This window comes from Zonotrichia leucophrys, chromosome 4A (genome assembly GCF_028769735.1).
Source record: "Zonotrichia leucophrys gambelii isolate GWCS_2022_RI chromosome 4A, RI_Zleu_2.0, whole genome shotgun sequence".
Taxonomy (NCBI): domain Eukaryota; kingdom Metazoa; phylum Chordata; class Aves; order Passeriformes; family Passerellidae; genus Zonotrichia; species Zonotrichia leucophrys.
Window position 1 is genome coordinate 14,624,650 of NC_088174.1, and position 17,379 is coordinate 14,642,028.

General features: G+C 47.6%; 1 protein-coding gene across 1 annotated transcript; it reads left to right on the plus strand.

Moving 5' to 3' along the window:
* Positions 1–5,763: 5,763 nt before the first annotated feature.
* On the plus strand, positions 5,764–13,425 carry LOC135447758 (putative P2Y purinoceptor 10). The gene is made up of 2 exons (XM_064712840.1): positions 5,764–5,857; positions 11,044–13,425. Exon 2 carries the CDS (start codon positions 11,046–11,048, stop codon positions 12,066–12,068), a length of 1,023 nt encoding a protein of 340 aa, XP_064568910.1. The 5' UTR covers positions 5,764–5,857; positions 11,044–11,045; the 3' UTR covers positions 12,069–13,425.
* The last annotated feature ends 3,954 nt before the right edge of the window (positions 13,426–17,379 follow it).

Consider the following 17,379-nt stretch of genomic DNA (forward strand, 5'->3'; position numbering starts at 1 on the left):
TAAAGACTTACTCATCCTTTCCAACACTCAGCTGGATTTACATCCTTGTGGGATGTGAGCAAAGGACAGCATGCTCCAAAATGGGAAGAAGGCTCCAGGAGCTGCTAGTTCCTGCTCTGCTCCTCCCACCAGCTCCAGGAGACAAATCCACCTTGTGGGGTGGCACAGCTCCTTCCCAGCTCTCCTTTGCTGTTGCTGAGAACTTGCTGAAGTGAAGGTCCTCACTTGTAGCTCTGGAGGGCAAAAAGTTGGAGTTTGTGACTGGTGGGGCTCAGCTTCAGCAGCATCCAGGCACATCCAGGCACTTGGAGCAGGACTGAGAGCTGACAAAAGAGCTTTATAAGGCAAAAACCCCCAAGCAGATGATGCTGAGCTAATGTTTCTCAGGAAGAGCTAAAACCAAACTGTTCCATCAACATTTGCACACATCACTTCATCTCTGCTGCTGGGCAGGGAAATCAAACCAGCTCCCAGGACTTTGTCCTGTTTGTTTAGAATCCTGGGAAACAGTGATAGAGCAAAACCATCTCGTGGCTTTTCATTATTCCAATCAGCCAGTGAAATCTGGGCTGTAGTTGTTGTGATTTGTATGTGCTGCCAGTCTTTCTAATCTTATTGAAATTATAAAATGTTTCATGAGGCTGTTTTCTCCCAGGAATCATTTTCCTTGGAGTCCTTCCCCAGCCAGGAGCACCCAGAGCAGACCTGAGACACAACTGCTGCTGCTGATTTCTTGCTGTCAGTTGTTGATGGTGCAGAATTAGTTTTTTTCTCTGACCAGATTTATATCTTAGGCCCAGGCCTAAGCATGTGTTCATGGTTTAACACACCCCACATGTGTCCTACAGAGCACCTGATTGCTTCAAATCCAGGCTGGACAGGGATTTGAGCAACCTGGTCTAGGTGGACACCAGGAAGGTGTCCCTGCTCATGGCAGGGGGTTGGAATGAGATGAGATTTGAAGTCTCCTCCATCCCAGACAGTCCTGTGATTCCATGAAAAACCTGACAAGAATGAGTCTAACCTGGCCTTGGACACCTCCAGGGATGGAGCAGCCACAATTTCTCTGGGCACCCTGGGCCAGGGCCTCCCCACCCTCACAGGGAAGGATTTCTCCCCAGTATCTCATCTAAAAGTCTCCTAATTTTAAATGCAATCAAATTCTCTCTTTGCTGGAGTTTTTGGTGCTGTTTCCAGACGAAGTGAAAGGGGAAGCAGAGCCTCATGAAGAAAATGTGATGAAGAACATGACTGGGGTTGATCATGTTTGTTGGGAGGGGGTTTTCTGGTCTCGGGAGTTCCCCACGGAGTTCATTAGGTTTGTCTTCCAGTTCTGATGAGAATTCTCACCCTTCTCTTTGCAGCCTTCATGGGGAAGCTGCACCAGTGTTACAGACAATATCTGGGACACTGGCTTTTGGATCATGGAATCCCATCATGGATGGTTTGGGATGTGTCCAAGCCCACCCTGTGACTCTCAGATTTGTGCTGCCTCTACAGAACAGGGAGTCACCTGTGAGTGAGAGGCGACAGAGTTCCAGGAGATACTTCCAGGCTGAGTTTGTTCCCTGAGGCTGATGTTCCAACACCAGTAGCTCTTTTTGCTGGAAGCTTTAAATTAACAAATTTTAACCTTTACATTTAACTGTACCTCACCAGATTGTGCTGGTGATTCTCCCCCAGGAAAACGAGAGCAATGGCTTTAGCACAAAGCTCCAAAAGGAACACAAACAATGCACTCAATTCCCTCTGCACGTAAGGAAAAGGAATTTCATGTGCCAGCTTGTGGCAGCTGCTCCAGGGGAACTCACCACTACAAAGACCCCCTTGGGAACAGAACTTTTGCAAATAAATTAAACTGGGCAAAGAAATTCAAACCACCACAGGCAACACTTAAAGAGTTCATTTTCCTCCCCAGGTTCCTCTCCTTCAAAATTTTCATTTATCCCCTCCAAAAAGGCTGCTGGAATCTGTCTGTCAAGGGATTCTGAGCTGCAAGAGATGAAGGAGAAGTTTTCAGCAAAGAAAACCAATGATTATTTTTAGCATCAGCTGCATGGAAAATACTTCTCAGAGGCTCTGCTTGGTTAGAGGGGAAGACACATTTTCTGCTTTTTAGTTTCTGCAAAAGACCCAGAATTAGGAAGTAAATGACTCTGACAAAGAGCAATGGTTCTGATGGGCAAATCCTTGCGGCCAGCACTGGCCAGCCCTGGCTCTCCCACTGGAAAAGTTCCTCAGACTCTCCTCCAGCTCCAGGGATTCAGCCTGCTCTGAATAAAACCAGGGCGAGCTTCCAAGGGTTTGGCCACCAGCATTCCAAGATCTTTCTCCTTCTGCTGTCAGGGGGGAATATTTTATATATTTTTGTTCCTGTAGAAACCCTTGGTGTGTGTTTTCAGCTCGTTCCAAGCGCCCACGGGAGGGAACGGCTGTCATGGGACACAGGGATGGGCTGGACACAGCTACTGGGCTGCTCTGTTAGGAAAAGAGCTGCTTTGAATTAAAAATCCATTTCTTTGGAACAGAATCAGCCTCTCTTTTGGACAGGAGGAACGTGTGTGTCTGTACTGGGGGCAGAGGAAATCGTTAACGACGTGCTGCAATTGAAGCTCTGTAAGAGCAGAGAGAGGCACTAATGAGCAATGATGTTTCAGGGGCCAGAAAATGCAGGTAATTAGAAGTTATTTCTCACAGAACAGCCCGTTCTGACTTTTTCCATGTGCCTCCTGCTCTTTTTTGTTGCAAGAAAAAAAAATTATTATCAGCTTGAGGCCCAAAACCAGAAATAAAAGGGAAGATTTTTGAAATGTTTGTCATTCTCTGTTCCTCTTTCTGTTATCTGATACATTATAGTAAACAACACGGTTATGTAATTTAACTTCCATATATACATTTCACTCTTCTTTAATTAATCCTTTATATTCTCCATAGGAAGAATCACTGAATCAGGATACAATTATTTATTTTCTCCTTGTCAGAGTAAAACTTTTGACCAAACTTAGATAAATTTCTTGGTGTGATCTTTTGTTGAATATCTGCTTTTCCACACTCCAAAAGCTTGACTTGAGAGCAAAAAAAATTCGACATGAAATCTAAATCTTGATGTTATTTATTGGCTGTTCCACCCAATATTATTATTGTTTATTGGATGCTCCATCCTTGGAAGTGTCCAAGGCCAGGTTAGATGGGGCTTGGAGCAGCTTGGGATAGTGGAAGGTGTCCCTGCCCATGGTAGGGGGTGGAGCTGAATGGACTTTGAGGTCACTTCCCATCCAAATATCCTGGGTTTCTGTGATTCTAGAAATATTTTAATAATTATGCACTATTATGAATATTGCTATATTAATAATACTAGACAATGTACTATAATAATGTTTTTTATATACAAAATAATACATTTTCATAAATTACGTACCTATCTCAAGAATAAATTAGAAATGCAGCTGCTTTTCCTCTGGTTCCCACTGAAGGGCTGCAATTTGCGTTATGGGAGGGTTTTTTCCTTATTTGATTTCTCCCCTTATAGATGTGGAAAAACCTCTAAAAAACCAGTTACAGTTCTAGGGACTAAACCACAAAAAAGCCACAGAGCAGCCACTTAATTCTGGATTTGGGGAAAAAGCTTGGAAAGGAAACAGAAGCATGGAAAAGGCATGGAAACTTCTTTCAGTTTGGGATCATTGCACATCAAATCCAGCTTCTGAACGGCAGACAGGCAAAGCTGGAGCTATTCTTTTGGGTTAAAACCACGACATTGCTCAATTATCTGTCACATGATGCTGGCACCGAAGTCCAGGTGGCCTTGCAGGATCCAAGCTCTCCTTTAATCCAGGTAATTATGGTAATGAATATTTCTGGGAAGCCATAACCAAGAGGAGGAAGAGCCTTTACGCTGCACAAACCGAAGTTTTACCCTCAGAAAGAGAGCAAAGAGCTCTGTAGGGAAATTCCATCGGACCCAGCATAACTGTCTGCAAAATCTCCAGGCAGTTCTGGTTTATCAGCAGAAAAAGCCACTTCCTGAGCCCTTGTCTGCAGGATAACTGATAAACCACCACAGTAAACAGGGTGCAGATCCTCTGCAACTGTACTTATTTAAGGAAGGAGAAATTCAGCAGTATATTCTGCAGGTGCAATGAGTTGCACTTTTAAATTTCCTACGTCGTCCTAAAACGCTCATGTAACAACCTGCCCCAAACCAGAGCAATTTGTGGCCATGGGGAAAGGCAGGAACAGAGCTGCATCTTTCCCCTCTCCTTTTTTCACAAGGATTGTGGCTTTTGCTCAGATCAGTCAAGCCTGTCCTAGATGGAGATTCATGCAGAGAAGAGCATCTGCACACGAGCTGATAATGAGGGTGGTGGTGCCCTGGCACAGGTGCCCAGAGAAGCTGTGGCTGTCCCTGGATCCCTGGAAGTGCCCAAGGCCAGGCTGGACAGGGCTTGGAGCACCCTGGGCTGGTGGAAGGTGTCCCTGCCCATGGCAGAGGGCAGAACAAGAAAACTTTAAACTCCTTTCCCTTCCAAACCATGCCATGATTCTGTGATTCTGTGAATGTCTGTTTTCCACAGATGCTGGTGGGGTCAGTCAGGGAACTGCTGTTCCCAAATTCTCAGCTTGCCAGGCTGCAGAGTGCAGTGATTTTTATGTGAAAGACAATTTTGTGATTGGATAAATTCCAATAAATATGTTTCCGTTGCTGAAGGAAAAAAAATCAGCTAAACAGGATGTGCTGATAAACATTCCAGCACTGGCCAAAACCTCACTATTACTTTTCAAAAGGTCCATATAAATAATTTTAAAATAAACACTTGGCAAGCTCCCAACTTCTACCAACCTGCTTTGACAAGTGATGGAAACGAGACTGTCTGGAAAGCTCAGCGTGGGATTACCTGAATGAGCCATCAGTTTTGGGTTTCTGAGGTTTCTGAGCTGTGAGACATCAACACTTACATTGTCCCCATGTCAGGTAGGAGCTGCTGTGATGTTTGATTTCACACACTCAGACCACAGCAGAGCAGAGTTCAGCTGGTGATGGTCGAGTGCTGAGAGCCAGATCCCAGAGAGGCAAATCAGGGCAGATTCCTGGTGGCTTTCTGAAAATCCAAACAATGAGATCCTCCAAGGGGGTAAAGGTGTAGCTTCAGCCGTGTATTTATCCCCTGGGATAAGGTGAGGCTGGATCTGTGCCCATTCCTTGAAGCAATGTCAGAAGTGCCACCCTTGGCAGGGAGATCCAGCGAGTGTAAACTGAGCTGGGGACTTATTTAGTTCGGGAGAAATGTCAGGCACGGCTCCCACTGTGCTAAAAAAAGCCATTGGGAAGTCAGACCTCATCTGCAGGATTGAGCTGGAGCAGAGCACCCAGCAGGTCCTCAGCCCCAGGGGCAGGAGGGGACAGCAGGGACAGCTGCCAGGCAGGAGCAGGCAGAAACCTCGGGAGCATTTCCATGGTCTGCTCAGAGCTGTGCTTGGAGAGGAGGAAGAGCTGGAGGGAAGGAAGAGTTGGAGAGGAGGAAGAGTTGGAGAGGAGGAAGGGGTGCCCTGCACCCAACTCCACTTGGAATTTTCCCAGTGGGTGCTGAGCCAACCCAGCAGAGCTGCAGGACAGAAAACACCTGGGACAAAGGCACGTAACCCCATTCTGGGGTCACTGTGGGGACAGCTGACCAGGACTGAGCTGGCCGGGCTGGGAGCAGGGCTGGAGCCACAGCTGAGCACCAGCAAAATCAGCACCTTTTGTGGCACGCCGTGATGTCACACAGGTCCCCTTGCTGGTGTAAACAGTGGTGCAGGGGACATTTCACTTCCTCCTGAGCACTCGGCTGCGCTGAGCACAGCTCTGCTTGCCAAGGTAAGGCTGCTTTGAACCCTCTCCTTGGGATCTAGAACCGTGCTGCCTCCTGCAGAAACGTCCCTTTCTTTCCTCGGGCTTTTCCTTAGGGGGTGGCTCTTGCCAGGAGGAGATTTGTGGCACTTGGAGCCCTGCAGCAGCAGCAGCAGCAGCAACCACTGCTCTCCTTGTGTGCCAATGCTCTGGGTGAACACATGGAGGAGTTCAAACAGCGGCTGCTGCGCCTGCAAAAACAAATGTCAGGCGTGGGCAATTAGCGGTGCTCCAACTGTTCTCCAGTGTCATTAGCAGGGATAATTTCTGTCTCTTGCCTGATTCCTCTGGGAATATATTTTATTTTAAAGTCATACTTGACAGTAAGGGTAAAACGCAAATCTGTTTTTTCCAACAGGGATTTATATTGCCATAAAATAAAATCCATGTGCTGCCCATCTTTGTGCCATCTGAGGCTCTGTGAGTGAGCAGCAACAGGAGGAAATTGATAATAGTGTGGGGACACAAGATGACAAAAATAGCAGGATTGCTTGGACTTGCTTTTGCTAATGAGAATCCTGAGGTGGTTTTCATTCCTAATTCAGGCTGTAGTCTGGATTAAAACTTGACTTCAGTGGCTGAAGGTTTTAAACTTAACTTCATGGGCTAAAGGCTTTAAATTTGACTTCATGGTCTGCAGGTTTGCAGCTGTACTTTGCAAAAGGTGCATTTCTGCTGACTTTCCTTTCACTTGCACCAGCAGCTCAGCTCTGCTGGGAGCCCAGCAAAAAAATGGGGTGGTCACAGACAGGATGTAGAGTGGGTGGCCCCTGAATCCAAGATTTCTGCACGCAGATCAAGAGGGAATTTCACAGAAGGTGAGTCAGGATGTCAGGATCTGCAGGAGGGGATTCTCAGCAGGATGGAGCAGCATCTGTGCAGGGACAGTGGGGTTCTTTTCAAGGGCATATTTTTGGTGTCAAGTAAAAGTGCAGGGACTTTGGCCCCAGTGCCAGCATCATCAGCCATGGGAATTCCATCCATGAGGGAAGTGCATCCGTGGGACAGCCCTTGCCCAGCCTGGAGCCAGCACCCTGAGGGGGCTGTTGCTGCTTCTGCTAGAGCAGCAGGAAAGAGCTCCACCAGTGCTGCAAAACGAAAATACAGCAGTCAGCCCAGACATGCTCTTCTTCTGTGAAAGGGAAGCCAAAAAAGCACCTTTAACGTAAAATGTTCCACTCCGAGCACAGAGGTTTCATTTTGGTGTCACGGCTGTGCACTGAGGGCAGAGTGTGGAGATGTTTGTGCCCCAATCAAATCAACCTGGCTCTGATGGGCACCTCAGGCAGATCCAGGGCTCTGGAATGACATCCCTGTGCTTCTCAGCCTATCCAGATGAACATCTTTTGCCTAGGAATGCTATGCTTATTTTCCAAAGCTCCAATAATGACATGCTCACTTCCTATATCCTTATTGCAACAGCATCAGGGATGCAGAATCTCACAAAAATATAAAAAATAGTGGTTGGATCTCAGTGTGTTTATTTGATACTTTTTTTTTTTTAAAAAAGAATCATTTTCTGAAAGCAATATTGCAGTGGGAACCACCTCTCTGCAGGATGTCAATGAGCACTGATAAAATCCACTGGAGATTTCAGTTTTCTGCAGCCCCTGCTGCACACCCACCATACAGAAAAGGACTTTGGAAATGTAATTTTAGGCCCCTCAGTGGTATCTCAAGTGTCTGCTTTTGTGTACAAGTGGGAAGAGAAGGGGTTGGTGTGGGATTAAGCCTCAGTCTGAGCCCAAGTGAGAGGAAAGGCAGAAATGCAGTAATTTTGTGGTGCACTGTGTATGTGTGGGTGCATTTTGATTAAAAAGATGGTTTAGTCTTGTTATGTTTTTATGGTTTTGTAATGAAATTCTTAATCCTCAGAAAGGCCTTGCTGATGAGGCAGCAGACACCACCCCATGCATATTAATTGTGGTAATGTATTAATTGTGTGCACTGCCAGGCTGCAGCAAGTAACCCTGCTCAGACCCTGAGTTCCCTGAATGCAGAAAGGGATTTTCTGACTCCAGGACATCCACCTCCTGTTCCCTGTATCTGAGTTAGATATGCTGGGGTGGTGGCGCTGGGACATCACCTGCAGGATGGGTTTTATAACCTCCTGGCTCCAAGGTTCACCATGCCTCTGTGATCTGCACCAAAGTGCAGCTTTTCAGGATTCTTCTACCTGCAAGTTGAATGATAGAATCATTTAGGTTGGAAAAGACCTTTAAAGATCATCAGAAAATATACCAGCAACCAGGTCCACTCCTGGGAACATTTTTTCCTAATATCAGTTTTTCAGCAACACTGGATATTTTCAGCTTGGGTCCTTCCTAAATGATGGCAGGGTGGACACATGAGAGCTCCCACTGCTGCCACTCAGACAACACTTGAGAGTGAGAAAAATAGCTTAAGGAGAGCCAAGAAATGAGACTTGAATGAACTCTGACACCTTGTGGACAATTAGCAGATGAAGGTGATGGATGAGGGGGAAGCTCTCCATGCTCTGGGCAGGGTTTGTACCCCCTGGAAGCCAAGCTGAGCTCTGGGATGGAGTGTGTGCCCTCAGCATCACCCTCATGCTCCAGGGACACATGCTGGACACAGCAGTTTGCCCTAAAACCTCTGGTCAAAGCCCAGTTTGAGTCAGCAGACATTCACCTCATCACCCCAACTGTCCTTAGTGTCACATGAGACCTAAGTCACAGAATCACAGAATATTCTGGGTTGGAAGGGACTCAGTAAGACCTAGCTGTATTTAAGAACCTTGATAAGCAAATTGGCTGCTGTCACTCATTGGACTGAAGAACAAGCACACACTGGCGAGCATTTAATTAGATAATCAATTATAAAAGTGTCTTTAAAATATTTTTGCAGTTGTACCTAATCCTGTGTGGTTTTAATGGTCACCCACCAGCTGTGTCTGGAGGAGCAGCAGATCAGACCTTCCAGCCTTGATATCCAAGGAAAACCAGGCATGTGAGGACTTGGAAAATGGTTTCTTGGCCAAGGGATAGGTGACCTGAAGGGACAGAAGGTGCAGTGGGTGTGCTTTTACCAGAGACAAGGCCATGGCCAGCTGGACAGCAGCTGGAAAGGGATGAAACCTCTGGAGCAGCAGAAATTCACAGCTCTCCCAGGAAATGGGATGTAACCCACTGTGAGGGGAGGAACAGCCCTGTGCTCAGCTCCAGTCCCTGTTCACTCCCTGTCCTGGCAACTCCCAGATGGAGAGCAGAAGGCCTCCATTGCTGCTTCTCAGGGGAGATAAATCCATGAGCCAGATGAATCTTTTTTCTGTGTTTCTGTCACACTTCGAGCCTCTTCCCTCCCCATGGGCCTGTTTTGGCCTTGTGGCAGGAGCAAGGCTGTGGTGTCCTGGGATGGGGAGCATGGAGCAGAGCATCCTATCCCAGAGATGTGTGTGGGGAGGAGGATCGTGTGTGGAGCTGGGGGAACAAAAGCAGCTCTGAGGGCTCGGGATCCAGCAGCTCTGAGGGCTCAGGATCCAGCAGCTCTGAGGGCCTGGGATCCAGCAGCTCTGAGAGCTGGGATCCAGCAGCTCTGAGGGCTCGGGGTCCAGCATCTTGGTGAAGGAAGGGGATGAGCCAGAGAGCTTCCCAAAAGCAGCACTTTCCTGATGCTTGGAGCAGCTGGAGCTGCTGAAGCTGAGGCTGCTGCAGGGGATAAACACACAGACCTTGCTTTTTGAAGGCAGTGGGAATGTGAGAGGGAAGCTGAGAAAGAAAGGCAAGAATCTGTCCGGGGTTACAAGGCCCTGCTCACTGCCCATGCCCCATGTGGGACCTTGTCATGTCGGGGCGTTTTGGGGGCTGAATCCCAACCCTTCCGTGGCATTCTGGACAGAGTCTGGATAAGCTGCCAAATGTAAGCACCACAATGATTAACAGGCTGAAAACCCAGCAATTTGTGCTCTGTGTCAGTGAGAGCTCTAAACTCAACTCTTTTGGTAACATGAAGGAAAAAGCTTCAGTAACAGAGTAGGAGTTACTAATTTCTACCTACAGAGACAGTTTTTCTGGCGAATGCCCCTTGCAGGAAATGAGTCAGAGGAGTGAATCAGTGTCTGCAGTGCCATATGAAGCTGATTTTCAACTTTAACCGTTATAGTCAACATGGGAGGGAATCACTGTAGAGAGAATTATAACCCTGGGAGGAAACCCCCAATAAACCCCAGCTCCTGCCTGTGTTGCCTTGCTGAGGATGAGTTACCAAACTTACTGGTCCTGGTTGCAAAAGCTGGCAAGAGAAAAATGGCCCAACAGTTCAACACGTGGCATCTTGCTGATGGCTGGAGACAGAAATTGGCAGTATCTAAAAAGTAAAATTATCTGACGGAAAAAAGAGTCAGACTGAGGCTGCCATGGTGATGAGAAATAGAAGCTGGTGGCGTGACCAGGTCTCTGTGTGTTCCATCAGCTTAAATACATTAACAGAACACTTCAGGAGCACTGGCTGTGTTCACAACAGTCACATTTTCCAAGTCCACTCCCTGCTGCCCTTTTGCATGTGGTTTGTGCCCGAAATGCCAGAGAAAGTGGGTCCATTAAGTCCTCTGAGGGGCTTGGAGGCCTGTCCCCCACATAATGCCCAACACAGCCCAACATATCCCTGGAAGTGCTCAAGGCCAAGCTGGATGGGTCTTGGAGCAGCCTGGTATAGTGGAAGGCATCCCTGCCCATGGCAGAGGGTGGGACAGGATGGGCTTTAAGATCCTTTCCAACCCAAACCATTCCATGATTCAGTGCTTGGCACCCACACTCTGAGCGCTGGGCCATGACCGTTATGGAGGCTGGGATAGGCCACTTTCATCCATTCCTGCCTTGGTCCCAGAGACCAAACCACAGGAGACCTTGAAGAGATGGCCAAAGGATGGATGAGCAGCTTTTCTGCTGCCCCATGATCAGTGTGGCACAGCTTCACTTGTGCTCCTGGGACTGACACACCAGGAATGGTCTCCCACGCCTGAGGGAACAGTGGGATCTCTGACAGGGCAGATCTGAACATGATTCCAGGATGTTTCATGCAGACAACATTCCCAAACCTCTGCTTTTGCTGAACAGCCAAATGGGAAATGCAGACATGAGCACTGACAACTCTTGCAGAGCCTTTGCCTTCACATCCCGTTTTTGTCTCCACAGGCATGATCCACCCACCCTACACCATCACAGCCTCTTCCAGCAACCCAGTCATGACCCAAAACAACCAGAGCTGCTCCCATCAGGACCTCCCCTTCAAGAGCATCCTCTATGCCACCACCTACACCCTCATCTTCATCCCGGGGCTCCTGGCCAACAGCGCTGCCCTGTGGGTCCTGTGCCGGTTCCTCAGCAGGAAGAGCAAAGCCGTCATCTTCATGATCAACCTGGCTGTGGCTGACCTGGCCCACGTCCTGTCACTTCCTCTGCGCATCTACTACTACATCAACCACATCTGGCCATTTGGGGATGTCCTGTGCTTGCTCTGCTTCTACCTGAAGTACCTCAACATGTACGCCAGCATCTGCTTCCTCACCTGCATCAGCATCCAGCGCTACTTCTTCCTGTACCACCCCTTCCAAGCCAAGAGCTGGAAGCGCCGCTATGACGTGGCCATCAGCACCCTGGTCTGGCTCGTGGTGGGTGCTCTCTGTGTGCCCTTCCCCATCATGAGGAGCCACGGGCTGGGTGCCAACACCACCAGCTGCTTTGCTGACCTGCAGGTGAAGCCGATCGACAGCAAGGTGGGAACGGTGCTGATGACCGGCGCTGCTGAGCTCCTGGGCTTTGTGGGCCCACTCGTCATCATCTTATTCTGCACATGGAAAACAAGAGACTCCATCCGGGGCTTCCATGTCCCAGAGGAAAACAGCGGGGAGAGGAGGAAGGCCCTCAGGATGGTTTCCATGTGTGCCATTGTGTTCTGTGTGTGTTTTGCTCCCTACCACATCAACTTCTTCTTCTATATGTTGGTGAAGGAGAATGTTATCACTGACTGCCTCCTGAGCACCATCACGCTCTACACCCAGCCCTTCTGCCTGAGCCTCGCCAGCTTCGACTGCTGCTTGGATCCCATAATTTATTTCTTCATGACTTCTGAGTTCCAGGAGCAGATTTCCAGGCACAGCAGCATGGCCATCCGGAGCCGGCTCATGAGCAAAGAGAGTGCCTCGTCAATGAGGGAGTGACAAGAACTTGGAAGAAGCTAAGGTATTTCATGTGAAATCTGATACTGATCTGGGATACTCCATTACCCGCTCTTTTGTGAAAGGTCCTGCAGGTTTGTACAAGGGAGTTTTGTGGTAGTGTAATTTTTCCAGTATATAGAAGATAAATCCTTGTCTAAGACTGGTGTGTTGGAATCTGGTGAGTGACCCAATTGATGTGACTGTCCCCCTCCCTGCGCCACCCACACCTGGCCTCACTGGACTACAGAATACACAGGAAGAAGTGAAAAAACTTTTACTAGGAAATGGTGGAAAAGTCCCAGGCTTTTCTTCTATTTTCCCAGGCTCTGTGATCAAGCCAGAGACAATCACACATTCATACACTGACATCTGCTGAAGGATCTTCTCTGGGAAAACCACACCAGAACCTAAAACTGGCCAGTAGCAACCAAAGGACATTGTGGTTTGTGCAGTGGGGGCTGTGGACAGGTGAAGGTCGTTTCCATGTGTTCCTGGGTTTGGTGCATCCCACTGGTCACCAGTGACCTCTGCTCCCCCTTTCCACACTCACCCTCCTGCTCTGCTCCTCCTTTCCCTCCTCACCCAGCTCTGTTTGCTCCCTAATTGCTGACACATCCCAGAACTTGCACCTGCAGCTGGTGTAACACCCTCTGCAAGGCAAATTCTCCTCAAACATCCAGAGAGTGGCACCTTCCCTTGCTCCAGGTGACTTTCTTCCTCTCCAAGCTGGCAAGGTGGACATGGGCAGGTGGCTTTTGCCTTCAGACTCCTTGGGGCAGGACCATGGTGGTCCTGGGGTCAGTGCAGGTGGGTTTGATGGTGCTGGTGGTACCACTCAGGTTCTCACTCTCTTCTATTTGTGGTCCAGAGGTACCTGAGATGAATCTGCCCCAAAAAAGCTCAGCTCAATCTGTTCAATTGATGCATCTTGTAAAAAAGAGAAGAGTCCTTGCCAAGATGATTTCACTGATAGACCAGAAGTTAAGTTCATAAACTACTGTGATTTTTTTTCCATCAGGTCCTGTCATGATCATAATGTTTACATTTTTAGGTAGCTATGCAAAGCAGTGACAAGGAAGGATTAATTTACCCCTTATTTTTAATTAGTTACAGCTCTTCAGCCAAGTCCACCCACTCTGTAACTTCAAGGGTATCTCATGATACCGGGGGATGGATTTGGCTGAATAGTGACCAATTTATTGCCTTTGGAAATCAGTATATTTTCAAAAGAATGTGAACAATTTGTACAGTCTTGCAACAGTTGCTACAAAACCAGAAGAAATACCAGAAACACTTGCTATGCATATTTTAACTCCAACTATTCAATTCCAGTGAGTAAATGTAGCTCAGCTAAATATTTTCTGTATGTTGTGTTTTCCTATTTCTCTGTTTTGCAAAATAAATGAAAAAAAGTGGGTGGGCAGGAAAGCCAAGAATCAGGGTTTAAACAACCATTTCCCTCTAAAAGGCAGTGGCACTGATTAAACACAATAAGCTGTCATAGTTCTCCTCCCAGGTGTGAGAAGATGACTTTGGGCTGAGTAGGATGCACTGGGGTCAATGGAAATGTTCTCTCTGATGCCACTGACACAATAAATGTTTGCACACTGCAAGGAGTCCCCTTGCAAAGGGATGGATGCTCACGGGCAGAGTTGACCTCACACAACTCAATTGTTGTCAGTTCAGCAGTCTCTCATAAGCTACACTCTGTATAAAGTTGTCAGAGAAGGAGAGTTCAGTTTCAGTGCTTGTTTTGAGGATTTTTATAGACCTTGCTCAGCCTCAGCATGACTGGGAGCTGTTTCCTGTCCCTTCACTTTCGCACCCTCTCCCTTGATCAGCTTGTGAAAACAAGCTGAGGGCACTTACGGGAACTCTGTAGCTCCTTCTGTGGGTTTTACTTCCCAAGAACTGATGCTCAAAAAAAAAAAAAATAAAATAAAGGCTGTTTTGCAAACATCAGCTGAGTTTTGTAGTTATCACTAGTTACCTGGAAAACTGTGTGGGATCAGCTCCTCCTGGGATCACGGTTCAAATGAAGGAGCACAACTTTTATTATTCTTAAACTGATTTGTTGCTTGTTTTCACTCTAAAGAGTGGTTATTTATTTATTTTTTGAATCTACCACATTTCTATTAGATCTAGAAGTATTTTGAGGATGGGAAGGTATCCTAGGTAGTGGGAGATGGACAAGGCATGGGAATACCTGCTCCAGCTGCTCTGTGTCCAGGAGTGACAGTGGCTCTCCTGCCCATAACCTATGCAAGGATTTGGTGTTCCATCAGAGATAACATTCTCCATCTCCATGATGGCATCCCCAAGCACCTCAGCTCCCCCCATTTTCCTGCCTCACTCACTCTCTGAACTCCCTTAGGTTCCCCAAAACTCTCCTTTTCCATACTGCAGCCCCAACCTGTGAGGAAAATCACATTCACCACTTTCAAGCCTGTGGTGTGCAGGGGATCAGATAACTCTGACTGAAAGTCTCTTCTGGTGTGGGGGAAAGTGCCCTGGTTTTGGCTGGGGTAGAGCTAAACCACCTCTGTGGGGCTCAGCTGCCAGATGGGTTTAAACCACCAGGGAAAGTCAGTCAGGATGGGCCAGCCCAGAGAGCAACAGCTCAGAGCAGAGATCAGAGAAAACTTGCAGTTTTCTGAAAGTCCAAGATGATCCATTTGGCCTCCAAAAAGGCACATGTGATATCCAAATCCTTCAGTTCAGGCCTCCAAAACCTCAGTGTGCATCTCAAGAGAAGAAAACAGGCATTCCAGTGAGGAGGAGACTATCCCAGCTGCCTTCCCAGCTGGCTGGTGCTGGATCTGACCCAGGACCTGGGCTGCAGGGGCTGCTTTGCCTCACACAATCAGAGGCACAACAAGCCTGGCTCAGGTTCCTGTAATTCACCCCATTTCCTGTGACCAAAAAACATGTTTATTATTTTGACAAGAGGAAATATAATTTCATGATGTTGCTCCTGGATTATCTCTTGTGCTGGTCCTGCTGCCCAGACTCACGAGTAGAAAAAGACTTTTCTTCTTTCTTGGGCAGACACAAAAAAGCTGGTTTAACAGACATGCCACAGAAAGGCAGAATTGAACCAAATCAAGAGGTTTGGTACAGCTCCACAGGGGTGTGAAGGAGGGATCAGAAGGGCTTCTGGGGTTGGAGCATCTTCTGAAGGGAACTGTTCAGGATGGAGATGTGGTGATGTCTCCAAGCCACCTGCACTGGCCTGTCCCCAAGGCACAGCCCTGGGCAAACACATTTCTTTTCCTCTAGAACATGGGCCATTCACCTTTTAGCAAAAAGCAAATGTGTTTCTCTGCAGTGCCACCCCATCCTAACCAGGAGCAGATCTCTGGTACCTCCCATCCTGCTTGAAAGGGCCCTCCTGAGCATGAGGACAAACCTATTTGGGAAAAACTCCTCAGGGATTTAAAGCCTTTCTGCAGCTTCAGGTTCTGAGCTGCAGGATCTTGCAGTACCTCTTGCTTCCCTTAAATGAAATTACCAGCTCTCTGCCCAGAGAAAGAACAAAATATGCTGGAAATGCAGGATAACAACCCCACAGCTCAAAAACATGAAACCACTTCATTGCACTTAAAAGATTTTGGGGATGAATGGTACATTTTAACCAAAAATGTGGGTTTGTGGATTAGACAAAGGCTTAGCCCAAAACGTAAGGGAGCCATTGATAATTATTTGCTGTAAAATGAATCAGAGCTTTCCAAAATGCTCTCCCTGCAGAGAACTCTGTGTGACAGCGAGAGGGACAATGAGCTGGGGGCTCACCCAGCCCTGCTCAGCTCCCTGCACAAGGGTGAAGCTGCTTTGTGTGAACAAACCTCCTCCTCCCCCTGCTTTTCATACATCCTTCAGGTGCATCCTGTCAGATATTCTCAATGCTGAGCGCTTGAGAGCTGCTGATCATCTGCATTTGGCCCCCTGCCCACAGGATACCAGGCTGCAGGAGAAGAGACCTTTATCTGGAGGTCTTAGATAAAGTCTCACAGTTATTAAAAAAGTTATTTTAAAAGTTCCTTTGTGTCTTCTGCCTTTGAAAGCAGAACGTTGCCAAGTGTGAAAGGCACGTTGGGGACGAGCCAGAGAAACAGAAATGCTAAACAAAAACATGTTCAATTTGAAAGAAGAATGGAGAGGTTGATCCACGTGTGTTGAAGGATGAAGACTGAGGTTTGTCAATCTCTCAGTTTTTCATGGCCAGGAATGTTGTGATCTTCTGCAAAAGTTCTCCAAAAAGCTAAGGAGAAGAGGAAGGGCTCAGCTTGGTAACAAAGCCCTCGCTTGGGTCTGACATCCACTGATCTCTCCCTCCCCAGCAGCACAGCTGGAAACAAACGCCTAAAAATAGGGCTCAGGGATGGCTGGATATGCTGCTGCAGACACAGAAATAGGATGTCCCAAGCAGGATATCCTGATAAAACAGCCCCTTCACTTTGGGATTAACCTCTGCCCTCTGGAGAGGACAGGGCACAGTGCCAGCCTCCCTTCTGTGCTCTCTGAACGCTCCACAAACACACGAGGGCTGCTCCTTCTTCCCAAGATCAGCACCAGCTGCTGGAAGAGATGCACAGGAAGAAAACTGGGAATGACAAACAGCTCTTGCATCTCCCAAATCCTCTGAGATATGAACCATGGGGATTTAGGGTGCCCAGAGAAGCTGGGGCTGCCCCATCCCTGGAAGTGTCCAAGGCTGGACAGGCTTGAAACATCCTGGGATAGTGGGAGGTGTCCCTGCCCATGGCAGGGGTGTTGGAATCAGAGGGTCTTTAAGGTCCCCAATCCAAATCACTCTCAGATTCTGTGATTTCTGGGCACAAGGAGACCTGGCAGCTGAGTGGGTGCCACAGCTCTGGTGCACTCCTAACCCCAACCCCTGAGCTGCTAACAATTTTATAAGATCTTCCTCCTTTCATTTCTCTTCCACAGTTCTGTTCACATTAATTTTGTGAGGTTACAGAACCATTTACAAAAAATAGGGTAGGAATATTTCTATTTTTATGTTACCTCCAGGAAGGGAAAGTTGCCAACAGCCAAATTATCTGTACAAGCCCTGGGCCACGAGCTGTGACTCTGGATATCAAGTAAAACTGCTCAGCTGGAAAAGAGGCAGCTCAGAAGTCACACCATGAAGTTACACCACTTCTTCAGCCCTGCTGAAAGGAAGTCATGCTCAGCAGGCAGAAAAACAGCTAAAAACTCTCTATATGTGCATATATATATAGGAAGGGAATTAAAGGAATTAAAGAATAAGGTTGGGAATGATGCATGTTATGGGTTTTTTAAACAA